The 18974-nt window shown below is 40.0% G+C and overlaps 1 protein-coding gene across 1 annotated transcript in view; it reads right to left on the bottom strand.

Annotated features, from left to right (window-relative positions):
* Positions 1–17110, bottom strand: part of IMMP1L (inner mitochondrial membrane peptidase subunit 1) — a 21268-nt gene extending 4158 nt beyond the window's left edge. The window contains exons 1-4 of the mRNA XM_005426931.2: positions 16983–17110; positions 16142–16230; positions 15434–15560; positions 3625–3735 (exon numbers count right to left, since the gene is read on the bottom strand). Coding sequence (XP_005426988.1) covers positions 3625–3735; positions 15434–15560; positions 16142–16230; positions 16983–17087 — 432 coding nt within the window. The 5' untranslated portion in view covers positions 17088–17110. The remainder of the gene's footprint in view (positions 1–3624; positions 3736–15433; positions 15561–16141; positions 16231–16982) is intronic.
* Between the last annotated feature and the right edge of the window lie 1864 nt (positions 17111–18974).

The following is an 18974-nucleotide window of genomic DNA, read 5'->3' as shown; positions in this document are numbered from 1 at the left end:
GATGAACAATCAATGCCCTCTGTGGCTCTAAGCCCATAAAAAATTCACAGCCCCTGCCCAAGATGAAGCAGCCTGAACAGTGAAAGGTGGGCTGCTACCTTGTTCCAAAAGCATCTGTCAGTAGTTTGGTTATCTCACTTATTTTTCCTTAGAATTTGACCTTAAGGTATAAGAACAGCAACCTAAGAGCAATCCTGAGTTCATGGAGCAGCCAGAGCACAGAAGAAGGAGCCTTTGCTGCTCTCTGTGTGGAGTGAGAGAGCAATTGTCTCGTTTAAAAGAGGAGGCACAGGCAAGGGCTCGGTTATTTCTACCCCTGTGATGTGTCCCCAGCACCAAAGGCTGTGCCAGGAGAGCCTGAGGCAGCTCAGGCCAGGCCTGGCAGGAGCAGCAGCAGCAGCAGCAGCTCTCTCCTGGCTGGGGCTGTGCCCTCTGCAGCCCCCGGCAGCACTGTGCCCCACCAGGAAGGCATGGTCAACCATGGTCAGGACCTCAAGCGCTGTGCATCAGGAAAAGGCTCTTGTGCAAGACCTCAGACAATTCCTGTGGTTCTGGCATGTGCAGTCAGGGAGGAGCAGGAGGAACAGCTGTGACACAGAACCACAGAGGTGATGTCTTTTCTCTGTGCTGATCAGTGAGCTATTTTAAGTTCCTCACAAAAATACAGATACAAGCCAACAACAGAAGGGTATTTGTGATCTTGGTTAGCAGCAAAGCTGTAGAATTCAAAGCTGTGCAGAGGGCCTGTGCTGGCTGCAGGCTGGGTGTCAGGTCTTTGTTTGGCCCTGAAGGCAAGCAGAAGTAAAAGGAAAGAAAAATATCCCATATAACAAATCTAAGCTGATCTCAGTAAAGGCCTGGAGAAGGTAGTTTTTTAGTCTGTTCACTCCAGCACAAATCTCATTTCAGGCAACTCAAATCACACCTACTGCAACTTGACTTTCTTTCAGTGAAAGTAATCAAATTAGCATTAAATGTCGCTTTGACAGTGTAGTTTGAAATTTGTCACAGCAATCTTAGTGGTAGAGTTAGAATGAAAATGATGTTTTATCTAGTCTGCATGCAGGGAGAACCTGAGAAACAATACTGGTGCTTGGAAAGAGATGGAAAGCCCTCCTCTGTGGAACAAAGACATGCCACTCTGTCTTTAAAGTTCTGACAGAAGTTGACTGTGACTTGCTCATTCAGACTGGCTCTTCCAATTAGCAGCTCTTTGCCCTCTCTGCTTTGGCCTACATAGATAGATTTGATCTGATGGACGGGGCATAAATGGGGCTAACTAGCTCTTTTGAAGATACACCACAGGTCTAGTTGTGACATGGAGCCTAAATCCAGGGAATGCACAGGATATCCTACCTAGGACAGGATGAAGCGTGAGTTCTAAGTGAGATTCCCAGTGCTTTTCCTGAATCTGCAGCTGCTTTGATTTCAGCAGCCCTTAATGGCATGACCTTGTGTTTGGAGTGGCAGGACAAGGATCAGGTGTTGGTATTTCTCTAAGGGTTAAAAACTGCTGCACCAACACTGACTGAGAACCCTTGGTCTAAACTTCAGATAAACATTCATGTTTTGCCAAGAATAGGCTGGCTAAACAAATGCAGCCAGCTAGGCTGGCTAAGCTCACTCTCTTCTGATGAAATCCCTGACTTCCAAATTATATTTGGGGTTTTTTGTATCCATTCCTAAAAAAGTAACTTAGCACTGAAAGGCACTGTTACATCTGCTCCTCCAAAATCCACTGTAAGACAAAGACACAAAAACTTCCATTCTGAAGGCAGTAAAATCTGTTGGAAGGAAGAGAAGCCAAAGCTGCAGCAGGCTGCATTAAAGCACTCAGAGGTTTCCTGGCCAGTGGCCAGTGGCCAGCCAGCCCAGTGCAGGCTGTACCTGCTGCCCTGCACTGCAGTGTGCAGCAGCAACACACAGGAGCAGCATCACTGTGTGCTCGTGTGAGGCATCAGAAAGAACCCAATTAGAAACACTCATTTCAAGAACACATTAATTTTTGCTTTTGTTAGGCACCATATACTTAAATCTCACAAAAACTTGAATAATCTCTACTCTATGCCACTGTCACTAAACAACTGCTGTGAAATCTGGTTAAATTATTTTGATTAAGTAACAAGTGATTGCATAATTATTTTTTTTAACAGACAACGTTCAGGAGTCCTAAAGCAGTGCTTCAATGTGAATTATCTGTTCCACTCATTGTACAGAGTTTACTTAGGGTTCAGTCCTGTCAGTCACTTCATTAAGGTCTTTCAAACACCTTCCTCGTCAGGGCACAAGCTGGACACAAAATCTATTGCTGTGGAGAGATACTGTGACTAATTCTGGCTCTCCATACACACAGGTTCTTCATATATCCAGTATTTGCTAACATTAAAGCAGTAAACAGCAGCAGCTTTTCTATACCCGTGCATCAGCTTGGAGAAATGCTTTTTTCAGTTGCATTCTTACTGCCACATTCTCATTAGAGGAGTGTCAGCAGATTAGCATCCTTTGTCTCTTAGCAGTCAGTAATTCCAGCTAAAACTTGGTCATAAAAATAGTCCTGTTGGGAACCAGCCTTTTCCCCTCTGGTGTCCAGGGCAAGGCAGACAGCAGGAGAAGGGGCAGAGCCCTGAGTAAACACCAGGGAAGAACTCAGAGCAAATGTGAGCCAGGAGGAACAGAGGTCACCCAAAATTTGCCAGTAGGGCTGAGGGGGCCCTGTTGTCTGAGGTTTAGAAAGCAATTACTGATTGTGCTCAGTAGCTCCAAGGGGTTGTTTTGAAAAGTCCCTAATTGTGTTCATAAATACTGTAAATTAAGGATACAAGGCTTTGCTAAATTGGAAAGATCCAATCTTCCCTGTGTAATCCAGGTGAGCTAAATTATGGGTTTGAGGATGTGTTGAAGTACATGGAGAAAACCTTTTTTATTGTTCTGAATGCACAACTTTAAATCCAGCTTTCTAGAAGCAGGTGCATAAGTGTGTAATACACACTCCCCTATTTCTTAGACTAAACTTTTTATGGAGAGGAAATTGTGTTATGTTTCTTCTTTTTGGTAAAAGAGTAAATTAGTAACACAGATAATATCAAAAAAATAATTCAGTGTGAAATTAAGTTGTAGAATTGTTGGAGCAAAAGGAGAAAAAACCATGATGGTTTATACAGTGCAAAATTCATTTAAAGTATTTTTTTAGTTTAAAAAGCAGCAAGGCCAGGCTACCTGTGCAAGTCCTGGAAAGATAATCTTTTCCTCCATTTTGTTTTTTGGACCACAGAGCTACAACAGTGAAAAATCATTTTGCAGAGAGAATCAAAGTAAGGATGAAATGTACATCTGTGCAGTAGGGCGTATGTGTGTACATTTGTGGTTTTATCATGTTTGGATTTGCTTGCAAAACAATTCATTCCATTTTCATAGCAGTGAAAACTGCTCAGTGCTGCTCCAAAGTCCTCCCTCCAAAAACCCCGTCACTGCTGATTTATCCTTTTACAGCAGGTGGTGGAGTGTTCATGCTTTCCTTTACATTTGCTCTGGCCAGGCAGCTGGGGAGGCAAGTTTCAGTACCTAACACCCACTCATTAAAAATGTATTAATGCGACTATTTTTAGATAGTAGAAATTCACATACCTTAAGACAAATGCGTCCTCTTATCAGCCCATAAGGAACAGGTCCGTAGCACCTGGAATCTGTAGAATTCCTGAGATTATCACCTTCTAACCAGACATGTCCTTTAGGCACCTATAAGCAAGATTGAAATGTAAAAAGAAACCAGAACAGCATGGTGTTAAGCACAGTTTGCCTTACAGTGTTTTTCCCGATTTCTGTGCTCTGTATTTCATGACTATGTAATGCACGAAATTTTATTGCGTCTGTAAGACCCACTGCCAGATTTAGAGGGATGAGAAGGAGTGCTCCAAAGTATCTGTTCTATCATGTGCTCAAAAACCAATGGTTTGCAACAAAAAACCCCAAATGAAGATGCAAGAGGTTAGACCAATGTGACAGGGTCATTAATTTAATAGACTTCAAAAGAGGTCATTAGGATGTTGACTGAAAATCTGCCCTCCTGTCGCAGTAACAGCATGAACAGGGCAGCCACACACTCATCAACATCCTGGGGCCAGCACCAAGGCTAGACCTGTTAGTAGATTCATGATGAACTAACTGGTAATTGATTGTGACATCAATTACGAATAATCTCATCATTTTATCGGAGTAGGCTTGTCAAAGTTCTAATTAAGATCACAGTTCATTCTATGTGCAGGCAGAATCCACAACACATTATATTGCAATAATGATGATCACAAAACAGCAAATCCCTTTTTATAATTTGAAAATTAATGATGGTGACCTTATACTATATGACAAAGACCTTTCATTGCCCATATATATTATGCATTAACTATATTACATACCACAGATTCATGGCATTCACTGGCTGACTCAATGACAAAATGAGAAATAGCAACATAGCTGTAATAGTTACCTAAATGAGAGCATGAAGCTTTCATATGTGAAAAAGTTGCTCCTGCAAGTCTTAAACTAAGATATCTACTTGGAACATAAAATACTATTTGTAATGTTTTCTTAAAAATGTTTCAGATACAAATAACCTCTTTCAAGTTACCAAATAAAATACTTAATTACGTTTCTAATTGGGTCTGGTTTCTAAAATTTTAAGCCAGGCTGAAAATTTAAATGAAGCAACATATTCTCAATTTAGAGAACATTTAATATGGACTTTAAACATTTATTTTTCCAAAACCAAGTATCCACTTGAAACACTACTATGAAGTATCTATTTGAAACATTACTATGACCAAAATTCAGAGGAAAAACATAAAGAAAGTAACTAAATAAACAAACAATTTCAAGTGAAACTCAAAGTACAAGTAGCGTGAATGTTTTAGAATTGAGCCACACACTGTAAACACAATAGTCTACATAAGAGAGAGTTCATGGGTAACAGATTAAACAAAGTGAAATACCACTCTAGACTAAAGGCAGGTTGTAAACCAGTAAGAACAAATGCAGGTCCCCCACTGGAGCAAACTGCAGGTGATACTTGTAGGTATGTGGCCAGGTCACAGTCCCTGGGAACCTGGGCTTTCTCTTGTTTAGCCGTGCTGCCACGTGCCTGTCACCAGAGCAGCATCCCAGGCTGGCACACTGCTGCCAGAGCCCCTCTGCTGAGCCGTGGCAAATGGGCCAGCTGTGCACTGAGACACAACAGGTCACTTGGGCAGCATGAAACACGCTGCAGAAAGCATCTGTGAGCCTGGCCATCCCTCCCAAGCAGCCCTGTGTTTCTGTGGCACCAGGAAAGATGCTGGAGGTGTGTCAGAGGGCACAAAGCCTGCCCTCAGCAGCCCAGCAATGTCTAAGCCCTTTTGAAACCCACTGGTACCATCTCTTGCCACAGGTATAAAGGAATGCCACCTCCTTTGTTTTTAACTCTTCCACTACTTGAGCCAAGCTTGTTCTCCTGGTCCTTCCAGACAGGAATTCCCTATTCAGCTTGTCTGTCACCTTTGTTGCTTGGTAGGCTGATCAGATTCCTGGCACAGGCACCAAAGGGTTTCCTCTGGGAAGGCCAGCTGGTTCCAGCTACGTGACTTTGGCCCTCCTCCTACCCAAGCAGCTTTGCAAACAAAAAAGCCAAGCAGAAGTGAATTTATACATTTTCAAAAGCTTCTATCTGGAGTCAAACAACCTGTGTAGAACGTGCATCTTGTGTTTTTGATAGGCATGTGCTGTCACTGCTGTTTTCCTCCAAGATTCCATGGAGCACAGCCTGTTTAGGATGTCCAGCAGGGTAGTTGGATGTTTGTGGTCACTTAGTTCAGTGGACCCACCCAAAGCACTCCCTGTGTCCACAGTCACACATGAGTTTGTTTCCCATGTGCAAATAACAGTACAAGGCAGCACCTGACCTTCCTGGTGCAAACTCCAGCACATACTGGAATAACAAGTCAGCCACCAAACTGCTGCCACTGTGAGACTCCCTCAGCAAACACACACACAGGACAAGCTGGAATTACTAAGATATAGAAAGCAAAGCCACGCTAACATTTCATGCTGCTGCAAAACCAACACTTCTTGCAATGTGCTCCGGTTTCCCTGCCAGCTCCCCCTGTGCTGTTCTGGTTCCTGTGCTTTCTCACTTCTCCCAGTTCACAGGCAGAATGTGATGCTCATCTTTTACTGCGTAAAATAAAGAACCAAGTATATCCAAAATCGTGAATCAAGTATTTCCAAAAGCTTTCTAGAACACTTCCCATATTTTCACCAAGCTCCAAAATTACAAAAAAATAAAATAAATTGCTTTTGCCTGCTGTGGTATTAAACTACTTCCAGTACTAGGAATAATTATTTGTCTAGTCAAGATGTTCACATTTTGCATTCCAGGTAAAACATTTGCAGTAAAGTGTCTTCCCACATCCTGAAATTCACCACTTAAGGTAATTTTTGCAGTTCTCCCTGGAAGGTATGACTGGGCCCTACACCTCTGAATTTGGCATTAAGAGTATTGTCACAATGTGTGACATTATCTAGGCACAACAACCTAGAATCAAGTCAAGCAATAAAAAAAAATCACAAGAATTACAGGAAAATGTAAAACCAAATACCAGTGACAGGTCATAATCATTAATTAAAAAAACAAAAAAAAAAAAAACCAAAAAAACCAAAAAAAACCCCAAAACTAGTATAAACCCCTTTGAAATAAAGACAAGTGCCAGAATACTCTATGCACCAAGCCATGTCTACACCACATCACTGACCTCAGTGGGATTACTCACAGGGAATAGTGCACTTGGAATATCAGAGGCCAGGACCCAATCTGAAACACTGCAAAGCTCTGCAAGCACACTAGCTGGGAATAATATTCACCAAAGAAAAAAAAAATTTGGCTGTTAAAAATCTGTATTTTTAGTAAGAATGAATTATCTGCATGGCAATGTGCTGCTGCTGCTGCCAAAAACCCCAATGTACAGGGTAAGCCACTTGTGTGACAGCTCACAGGGTTGCATTTTGGAATCTACAGGCAGTGGACCTCTTAGAGAAAGTTAACTGCATCCAAGAGGTGCCACTGAAATCACAGCTCCCACTCCACAGAGGGACAGTGACTGCAAACCCCCACTGATGAGGGGTAAAAGCATTGCCCTGGGCTGGGCAGCATCTCTGACCTGCCTACACACAGGCCAGAACTAAAGACGGGAAAGTGTCACATGCCCACCAGCTGAATTTTCACAGAATGAGTGGGATGGCAGAAGCAGCAACTCCTGAGCAGTGCAGGCTGCTGTGAAATGCTGTCTCTGCCTGTCTGCAGGCAACTCCCTGTGCCTCAGCAGCCCCTGTGCCTCTGCTCTGTGCAGATTAGCCCAGGATTTACCTCCCTTGTTCTCAGGCAGAACCGGTTATCTGCAGTGCTGCTTCAAAGTGGGACAATGAAAGGCACCATCAGACACCCCTCTGCTCCCTCCCCAGGCTCTAGACCAGAAGAACAAGACTATCCCTGGGAACAACTGAGCTAGAGGCAGTACTTCGTTCTCTTTCACCCCAAACAAACATCTTTCACTGAGACAAACTGGCAAAATTTGCAGAGCTGTTGGAGTTTACTCAGTGGTGCAGTTAAAGTGGCGGAACTGAAGTACAGGGCAGGTATTTGATACTCACCAGCATAAAACATTAATTTACTTACAGGGGGGGAAATCATCAAATAATTACATTCTTTTTGTCTCTTTACATGATGTCAAACTTTTTTCTTTGATTACTCAATTATCTTCAAACCCAAGAGATAAGAACCCTGTGCTGCATTAAGTGATATATTAGAAAACTAATGTGTTGCAAATAAAGCTAACAGAACTAAATTATCTGCCTCAAAAATACCCCCAAACCCCACTAACTGACAACAGGCTTCTGTGGTTTGGGGTTTTTGTTTTGAGAGAGCTTTTGCTAGTGATTTTAGGGCACTTATGAATGTCTTGCAGTCTCCAAAAACATCAGCACATACAATCAGCTGGGAGTAGATGTTTGAACTTTTGTAAGGTCACAGGTATTCACATCACCTCCAGCAATATCAAAGTTTCCAACTTAAGAAGAACTTTAAATAATTCCCATCTTTTCAGTTCAGAGGCTTCCTTCTTGAGCTATGATAAGAACTAATCTCAGTGCTGGACAAAAGAATAAAGTCTGCAAGTTCTCATCTATCCCTACTAAGGTCTATTTAAGTGCCTCCCACTTTGGTACAAGCAACAAATGTAATTGCTTCATGGCCTGCGGGTGTTCATTTAACAAAAGGAGCTTTTGTGAATAAACCACAGGTGTTACCTTTCTTGATTAAAGTGAAATATGATGAAAGATTCTACAATATCAAATGACAAATTTACTAAATACTGATTAAATTGCCTTATTTAAGTAAATTGCATCTAGTTACGATAAAATATACACCATAGAAATGCAGGAGTTTGTTTTATCACTCTATACTTAAAGTCTCACATAACTACTCCTTAATCCCTTATTAATTCAGAACCAAGACTGAATAATGCTTAACAAATACTTTTTTTAATGATCCAGTTGCTCCAGGCACTGTTTCTGTAGGTTTATCATAAATGTTGTTCATATTAAGGCTGCCATCTGTATAAAACCCAACTACATTAATTAGCTCAACATTTTCAGAATCAGGATAAGAATTAATATTTACTTTTTTGTGCTGAAAAAAGCTATGAAATGATAGCAACCACACTGGAACTTAAACAGTATAGCAGATGTTAAATCAACATCTTCTATGTATCCTTAAAAGGTTGAATTACCTGGAATTTAATATGTCTTAATATAACAGAATGAATTTACCTTAAAATTATAAATTTATGAATTTACAAATTACCTTAAAGTTATAGGTACTTCCAAAGAGTCTAGCATTTTCCTTCTACTTGCTGAACAGTTTAAGCTGCTTATGAATAAGACATAATGTACTTGACCCAGTTTGTTTAAATGCACATATTAAAAAGAAGACATTATGATGTTGGTCCAGGTTGTTATTAGAGAGGATGACAGTGAAACACTAATGTGTTTTTATACAGGAATCAAATTCATTGTGATTACATATTTATATTATGAATTCATTCTCTCTACGACGACATTTGTAATTTTAATAGAAGATTTCTAAAAAGGTAAGACATGAAGACTTGCCTAAGTTTTGAAATTAAATATTAACCAATATTAAAATCACATAACCGTGGGACATAACCTGCAGTGTTAACTCACACACCACAGGGGAACTAAGGAATATTAACTTAGGCTTGAGTTCCTAAGACATTTTAAGATATTTTTCTCTACCATGAAAGCACACCAGTTGGGTGTTGTTCTGCAACAAAAAAGTGGGTAAGCTGTTTCAGTGAGAGCACTCATGGGTTATTTCAATCTTTGGGGTTTCATCACTGCTGCTCCTTCTAAACTTTGTGTAATGTAGGAGTAACTACTGCTGCCCTGAGCTTGACTATATGGAACTTAAAAGGTTTGATCACTACACCCACAGCTTAATAGGAGAGGTTTGCACATCAAAGATGTCTAGGGAGTCATATATCTGAGAAAACTATCTGTCAAGTATGAGAGAAATATCTGATACTCAAATATGAGAAAAATATCTGATTTCTCTTAGTATCACTTTCTACCTCTTCCAAAAGTTTTCAACTGCGTTGAATAATTCAAACACTTGCATGCATTGTTTATTGCTGTAAATATTTAATGCTGAGATCTAGATCATACTGCTAAATACACAGATCTCAATCAGCTGGAAAAGCTATGTATCTGTTTTCTAAAACCTCTAGCTGCAACCCTAAATTTAAATTATGAGTCATCTTTCCTTTTCTAAAACTATTATCTGTTAAAATTAAAACTAACTGGTTCATTTTCTTAGGCCAAAACTTTCAGACCCAAATCTCCTAGTTACATTTAGAAACTCCTGAACAAAAATTCAGAATATGCCTTTGATTGACCAGTCCAGACTCTTATTAGCCTTAGATTTTTAGAAGAAAATTTTGATTACAAATCCATCAAAGATTACTTACCAGTTTGCAGAGACCTTTCTCACAGTAATAATTAAGAAGGGTTTGATTTTCTTCTCCAGATAATAGGTGATGTAACAGGGTCACCCAAAAGTGTAAGTGTGAGAGCACAAAACCCTGTGGGTGCAGACCCTGGTTCTAACACAGAACCCATCACCATCACTGGTGTGCCCTGTGCTCACAGGTCTGCAGTTCAGCCTGGGAGAGCAGAGGCTGATAAATAATATCATCAGGGCTAAGGAATCCTGTCTGCCAGCTCCATCTGGATGGACCTGAATCTCTCCTGCACAGCTGGTACACTCAGACTAAAACCTGTGCTCAAAAGCTTCAGTTGAGTCCCAACTAGTTGGTTTCACCATCCTGAGCAGCTTCTCAGAAGTTGTTACTGAACTTTGAGCAGAGGAATAACAGAATCATAAAATGTGGCTACTTCTATGTTCTTGAAGTATCACCAAACCAAAACTGCAAAGGTACAAAGGCCAAGCCACTTGAGCAGAAGAAATCCTGGAAATATTGGGAATTAGACTGATAAAATCCTTTGTGTTTCTTTTCCCTTGAACAATTTAGTTTTGACAAATCGGAATTTTGATTTAAAACAACTTCTCAGAAAATTCAAGGTAAGCATGAGTCATGAACTCTCTGTAGTGGGATACAGAGCCATCTGCAAACCAACAAAAATGCCAAATGAGCTCCCCTCTCCCACAGACACTCAGCACAGCTGCTGGTTAGAATCATGGCATGACTTTCTTGAGCCTCTAGAACACTTAGAGCTAAGGAGGAGCAAGAAAATACCTTACTCATTTTCCATATCAGCAACTACTGAAACTTATTCAGCAAACTACTAAACCATGAGTGTAAACATTAGGATACTTAGAGCAAAGGGAAAAGAAGAGGTGCTTTCATGAGGTTTATTTTTAATTGCTATTTAGGATACCTTAAAATGACTATCCAACAGTACTGAGTGCTCTGAAATACCAAACCACTTTTCAGTGTCTTGCGGGGTGTATTCAAACCCTGTGCCATTTGTTTTGACATTAAGTTATCCTTAGTGCCCACATCATATTCTTACTGCATTAGCCAAGAGCTGTTGGAGAGTCACCAGCACTGTGCAAACACAGCGAGGTGCATTATCTTGGGAATTCTGTTGGCTCTGGAGCTCCCACAGGATGAGGAGATGCCATCTCCATGGCAAGGCTCATTTTGCTGCAGCACAAGGCAAACACTGGCCCAGCAGCCAGGCTGGCAGCATTAGTGGGAGCTGATTGATCACCAGCACGGTGTTGCTGAGATATGGATTTGTATCTCAGCTTTTTATCACCGGGACTTGCACGAGGCAGTTCCTTATTTACAGACTCTGCCTCTATTAAGTGACATTATTAGAGACTACTTTTGTTTAAGTGCCTCAAAGGCTCAGCATATTGGTGGTTTATGACATATAAGCTGTTTGATTCTGATGGTTTAGCCCTCACTTTTTCACACTGTAAATAAGACCTGCAACACAAGAACATATGGTACGTAAAGAAATTAAAGCTAAAGCAAATGGCATTAAAGCAAATTCAAACAAAGCAATAAGATACTCAATCTGAATTATAAACCTGTATTAAGAGTTTTTTAAACAGGAAATAAAAGGTTAAATATGAAAAATAATCTTTCAGCTGTGGGGTTTTTTTAGGACCATGTCAGGGGTTTACTGTGATTAATTTCCTTATTAATCCTCATTAATTGCTATATAGTTAAATGAATAAAATAGGATATCTCTTAATAAGTGAAACTAGTTCTGAATACAGCATTAGTTATTTACCTTTTAAACTTCTGGGTTCATACCACATTGCCTCTGATACAGCAAAAATACATTATGCATTCTTAAATGTTTATTACAGCAAATACACTTGTTTCTATTTACAAATGTACATTTAGCCCAAAACCAAAAAAGAGCCCTGCAAAACTGCCAGCCTGATGCTCATATTCCATATCAGATATAAAAAAAAGGAAAACTACCTTTTCCTAACTTTGTAATATCATAGCAGCTTATTCAAAAAAGGAATTTCATTATACTTTCATGTAAATAGGAAGATTTCCCTAATTATTGTTCTACAGATAAACTCCAATAGTATGTACTCAAACTGTAATTTCAGCATATGCCTAATTTATACCACTCAGTTTTATATGTGGCATTAGTTCCATCAGCCTGTAATCCAACTCCATCAAAGACAGGTTTCTGATACAGCTTTAGCTTTAGTGCACTCTGACAAAAACAATTTTCTCTTATGATGTAGTCCTTCAGCTAAATAGAGCAGCAAGAGTATTTTAACTGCCACTGCTACTGTGCATTTCTACTCAGCCGAAATATCTCTTTCAGAACAACTTATTCATCTTATGTATGATTTTTTTTGTTGTTTGTTTGTTTCTTTTCATTAGAGCTTGGAAGGTTGGTTTGTTGTGTTTGGATTTTTTTTTAATCTCCAGGTATCTCCTCGTTGTTTGCAGCAATACTGGATCTCATCTGTGTAATTTTACAGAGAGCAAATTGTAAACAGAGTTCTCCATCCACAGAAGTATATTCATGAATGAACCAGCACCTCAAGTAGGATCTGATTTTAGCATTCTCTTAGGCTTCAGGGTAAGAATTGTGTGTGACAATGCTTCTAAGCACAAAAATCCCAAACTTCAATGCTGTAAAAGATACCAACACTATCAATGACACAGTCAATACAGACCAAGAACAATTCCTACTAACGTGGCTCTAGGGATTCTCCTTTTAGGGCAAATCTAAAGCAGGTGCTTACAGGTAATTTTCCCATTGTATGGCCATTACTCTGCCACCTCCAGGAAATGGCTAGCTCAGAAAACCTATCCACTAGTTGGCAACCAACAGCACAGACTGAAGCAGGGGTCTGAGCTGCCTAATTTGGCAATATTGCTGGCATCTGATATTCCCATTTACTGTGTAAGTCTGCAGACATGACAGAAAGTCCCCAAAACAAGAGACAAGCCCTCAAGGAAAGCTGAGCAGTTCACTGTAATAAAAACAAAGACTGCTCTGACCTTACACACTTTGGAGTCACAGCATTCACACAGCACTCAGATTTCCTGTTGGAAAAAAGGCAGTCAGCAGCCAAATATAAAGTGCAAAACTCATGACACTTTCCAGGCTTTGCTCACTTAAGGAGTGGCACCTTCCCCTGGCAGAGAGACCCCCCCCAGCAGTACTCCTGGCCATCTGGAACCACAGCCCAGGCCTTTCCTCAGCTTGAACAATCTTTTTTTTTCCAAAACCCACCTCAGGCAAGTATCAACAAAACAGCCAGTTCTCTGTACATCTGCTGCCATTATTTGCTGTGAGGAATTCTGTGTTTGAGTTAGAAGTGCATAGCACAGTGATTCACTAAAAAGAAGGAATATGATGAGGCAATTGCCTAAACATAAATACATGTCATGTTTCCATCCCCCCCAACAATTTACTTAGTGAGTAATCCAGCCTCAGTTATGAACATAAAGTACAGATATCCACGTTGAGAATTTACTCTTCTGTAAAGGAAGTGTCTCCTGAACAGATGGAAAGACCTACCTCTTTACCAAGCACTAAAGGTAGAAGAAAAACAGGTATCAGGCACAAGAGCACTTCCATTTAGATAATTTCTCCTCCTGGATACAATTTATGGTGTAAGAATTACAAAAGCTTGTCCATTCTCTGTATTTCCACACATTAGCCTTTATGAAAACAGGAAATGGACTCTGCGTTCCCCATCTGCTCTTTCCCCTCATATTCTGGATTAAAACTGGAGACAAGAAACCCTGCACTACGGCAGAAATTGCTCTGCTGAATATTCACTTGGTCACTTCAGTGTTTCCAGAAAAGCTGATATCCTGTTTTAAGTACAAATCTTTCCTGAACTTCCTTATCCAGACTAAGATAAGTGAGGAAAAAGATCCTCAGAGAAATTCAGTTTGTGTCTTCCGTCAGTGTACACAGAGTTCAGGTTGGTCTCCTCTGGGCAATGCGTATTCCACATTTATGAGCTCACAATTATGAGCTCCACCAGAGCTAGAGGATTCCTTTAACTTGGTGAGAAAGGTGGGTTTGTGTTCTTTGGGGGTTTTGGTAGGTTTTCCCTTGGTTAAATGGTTAACACAATTCGATTTGTGGAAAAACTAAATGTTTTGTCCTCTCCTTCAAAATGTAACAGAATGAGTTCCTTCTTTATGCTCACAAGGTGAGCAAAGTCTAAGAATAGCAGCTCCAGTGGCTCTGGCATGACAGCAGCAGTGCAGATTAGAGGCAGGTGCCCAAGGTGTCTTGCCTCAACACTGGAGTGAAAGGAACAAATTCAAACCCTCAGAGCAGGGTGTGACTCATGTCCTTACTTCCTGGCACTAAACAAGAATTTCTGCTTTACAGAAAGACAAACTCCACTTCAGCTGCTCAATACAAATGAAGCAATGGTAGCTGGAGGCTCCCTGGTGAAGGTGGCTGCCTTTATGGAAGCTAAATTCTTACAGGATTTCTGTGTCACAAACTGGAGCTGCCTGTAAGGAGTGTTCCATAAAATTCTCCACCTTCTCAGCACAGGACTTTGGCCACATGCTCATTCTTCTTATTCTGAGGACGGAGTGGATATGAAAGGGCAAAATCACAGCTTTGTTTAAAGATTATCTGGGAATATCTGATGGCTCCACAAGTGCTGAATAGAGGTAACAGTCAAACACACTTCTGGGACAAGAAAAAACCTACATTCTTCTGCGATCATCATTCCTGAGGATTTTTCTCATGATAGCCTTAAAAAAGTTGCTAAAAACATTTTGTCACTGATCTTCCCAAACTTTTGTGAAGTCTATCTGCATAAGAACAAATGAACATTGAAATTATTTTTCCCTTTTCATTGCATCACCTGACTTTTTGGCCAAGTTAGGAAAATTTCTACTTTTCCAACCATACTGAGGAACATTAAAATATTGCTACATTGAAATAGAGATACACTAAAGTAGAATTTTGAAAGAAAAATCTGCAAAGCTATTGCAGAGTCAAACATTCCCTTCTTAGTGTTTAAAATACAGGAACAGTTTTGCCTGAACACCAAACACCTGTCTTTTGTACTGCACTTTATACAGAGAATTTCAGAGTATTCTTCCAACGGGCACAGCAGAAATATGATCTGTCTACAGTTCCTAAGAAACAAAAAGCAGAGGAAGACAGCTTGGCATAAATAGTCTAAAAGTACAGCATTTTACTGTATATATTCAAGAATAATAATTTATTAATGTCATAATTTATGATTTATTATTATCCTCAAATATTGCAAATCCTTTACAGACCACCAGGCCTACTTAAGTAATCATTAATTTACACAGGAAGAAACTCTAATACTTACATAGCTGTGACTCTTAAGGAAATCTGAAGGCTTGCTTGTGCAGACTTTATCCCCTTCCAAGCCAATTACTCTTTTACAGATATTTGATTTGGGGTCATTTGGGCTTTTCACAATTACAATATCTCCTCTGAGAGGAAAAAAAAAACAAACAAAAACAAACAGAAGAACTCTAGTTACAAACTATTTTGCTGAGTACATGAGCATCCACGAATCTACTCCAAAAATATTCACACACATTAAAGATAGTCCATTGTGCTGAAAATTCTTGTGTACAATTTTGGTTCCTTCAGTTTTACCCAGGTGTAATTTCCCAGAGTTTTAAAAGTTGAGTGAATTTTTGTTATTGAGATCATTTATGAAACATTTAAGACTACAACCTGAGAGCAGTAATAGCCATAGCTGATTTTCAAGACCAAACTGCTTAGAGAAGAAGTTACATTCACTCACTAGAATCATTCAGGGGGAGGAAAAAAAGGATTTTTTTCTGTTTTTTGGACAAAGTGTGATAGTGACAACAGACTAAATCTAAACTGAATTTTGACAAGTTGTTCATTGGGCTATTTGTGCTGGTAACTTTAAGATCCTTTAGACACAATGAAAAATTGCAAGTTAGAAGCAGAAAAATACACTAAAGATCAAGGGCAGAATGTGGTTCTTGGCAAGCCCTACAAAGGGAATGTCAGATGTGCTCTCAAGAGAGCAGCGTACTTTCGAATGCAGCAAAAGTGGCGGCTGAGGTTCTCCGAAAAGACAACATCAGAGTTCTGAATGGTTGGTTCCATGGAAGGTCCAGAGCACTGCAAATGAGAAATAAAGGACAAAAAAATTACTATTTCAAACTGCTTCTTTCTAAAATAAACTTATATTTAAATGATATGCTAAGAAATTAGAAAAGGTGGAATGTAGAGAACTCAAAGTGAGCTCCTCCATGGAATGTGTGATGCATTTCAAAGCTGAGGGGAGCCCCCAGAGCACCTCTAACTCTGTTACAGCTCCATATTTCCTTGGGGTTGGTCCTGAACTGCACTAGGTGCTATAGACCCTTATGGATTCCTTTCAGCACTGCATCTCCAAGAAATTTTTAGGAGCAGTGCTCAAAGCCCAACCAGCTTACTCCTTTCTCTTCTCTGTGACACAGAATCATCACAGAAGCTGCAGGAGCAGCTCATAGCCAGACTCCCCAATGCCCAGCAGCAGTATCTGCCAGGTTAAGGACCTGGGGAGGAGGAGCAGGGAGCATAAAACACCCAAAAATTTGGCCAAAGTGTGAAACAAACTCATTTCCTATCACTGACTCCAGCGTTTCTTAAAGGACGGACTCTGCGCAAAAGGCTTAATCAGAGTTTCCCATTTACTTCAGTGATGCCTTGAGCAATAACACATCAAAAAACAAAGTACAAATAACTTTCACAAAGGCTGGACCTCCTTCCCATAAATTGTGTTAAATGCTTTGAAGAAAATTAAGAAACCTGAAATATTGGCATCATCACACAGAAAAATGTCAGTCTTAGTTTTATCTCCTTGTAAATGTCATGAAAATGAAGATTACCACGACAATTCCTCCAAGGTACTCGAAGGCACAGTGTGCTATGCAGCCATATTGCACCGTGTAGCCCAGAAATCGGAAGGTTTTTCCTAGGGCATTGCGAAGCATCCTACAATGGCACGGTGCCCAGCAGCTCTACAGCAAAACACAAGAGGATCATTCACTGGAGAATAAGCAATCCAACATTTACAAACCCATCTTTAGTGCGTAACAGGTGGGCAAGATTAAAAAAACCCAACGGTGTAATGATACCAACGAATAATCAGACAGACCTAAAGAGGTGCATAGAGAAATAAGGCATCAGGTCTTTCTGTTCTCCTGCAGTACATTAGCCTGTGAACATTTTCTGACGCCTTTCGCCAAATATTCAAGTCCAACTCTGATTAGGAGATCCAATTCCTACAATCCTAATCTAAATAAAATGTTTCCGTACCACAATTTGGTGGTTACACTTAAGGAAGTGGAAAACAGACATAATGAAGTAATTGAAGCAAGGTCTACATTCTGCAAAAAACTTGTTCCCCTTAAACTCAGTGTTGCCTTACCATGAACTAAAACCACTGCAAGATTTCCCTCTTTTACTAAGATGTGTCAATAGATTTTGCTGAGCAAATACAGTATGTTGACAAGAAGAAAAGGAAAAATCCTGTATAAAATATGCCCACTTCAAAATGAAATAAAGACATCTTCTACATTTCACTCATGAAATGAAGGAATTTAAAAGTGCATGGATTTATTTTCACAACTCTCACTAGAATTTAATGGGAGTTTTGCCTGACTACATTCAAAAGACAACCATTACTGGGAGCAAATATTCTCTAACAAGTTCTTTTCCTTGTTCCCAAAGAGACATCCTTTTTTATCTACATAAACTTCTCTGCACCAGAACAGCTTAAACCAAGCTGTGATTCATCATTCACTATCTGAATTTTCACAGTAATGACCCAAAATGCAATGGCAAACAGAAAAGTCTTGAATTGTGTCACTGGCGGATGCAGCACCCAGCACAACACACTGCAGGAACTGGAACAGCTCCCCTGGAAGGGGAATGCACTTTCAACAGAATCCATTCTGGTGAGGCACAGAAGTGGCTGGCTCTTCTCAATTCAGTGCACCAACCAACGCCTTACTTCTAGGCCAGACACACTGAGAGCCCAGAACTGTGACACAGGGGACAAAAGGAAGGTGGAGGCACAGCAGATGAATCTGAGTTGCAGAAGTAGGTGAATGCACAACTACGTTTTCAGAGAAGTCCATCAGCAATACCTCCTAACAGCATCTGCTGGAAAGGAGCCTCACATTGCTTCTCAGTTCAGGGAGAAAGAAAAATACTGCACAAGCATCCACTATTTTTGCCCTATGCTATTCAGAAACCTTATATTAACACATTAGCTGCCATCCTGATTTTTTAAGATTTTCTAAGCCTTCTGATGTTTACATTCTTGTAACGAACTTTCTCGTACACTTTATGTAAATAAATTATTGTTTTGCATTCTTTTGTGGAGGAGGAGAAATTTGATGGACTGTTGGTTCATCCAGTGTCATTGGAGAGGTGGCACTTTCACCCTCCAATCCACTGTCACTTTTGGAAATCTATACATGGAATCAGAAATTACAAAGTTTCTTTTTACCTTGAAAAAAGCAGCGCGCGCATGTCGTGTTATTTCGTGTCCTATAGTGACATTAACATATTAATATAGTAGAGAATATAGGCACCTGTGGGTATTGCAGGTAAAAAGGCATTTGCAAACAATGCATTATAATGCCCAGAGTACACAGATCAAACTGGGACAAATAAACAGTAACAACATCAAGAGAATGTGCAAGCCTCCCATGCCACCAGCTGTCAGGTTGTAACTAAAATTTTTTTATTATGAAACTCAGAACAACTGCTATACACATCAGAAAACAAGTTTCAAAGTGATTGTAAGCTGTTTCCTTTTGGATTTTGGGTGACACAAACCTAGGGATAGTTACCCTGGACACGTGTTTCCT

The sequence above is a fragment of the Geospiza fortis genome, unplaced genomic scaffold (assembly GCF_000277835.1).
Source record: "Geospiza fortis unplaced genomic scaffold, GeoFor_1.0 scaffold113, whole genome shotgun sequence".
Taxonomy (NCBI): Eukaryota; Metazoa; Chordata; class Aves; order Passeriformes; family Thraupidae; genus Geospiza; species Geospiza fortis.
This window is presented reverse-complemented; position numbering and strand designations above follow the sequence as displayed.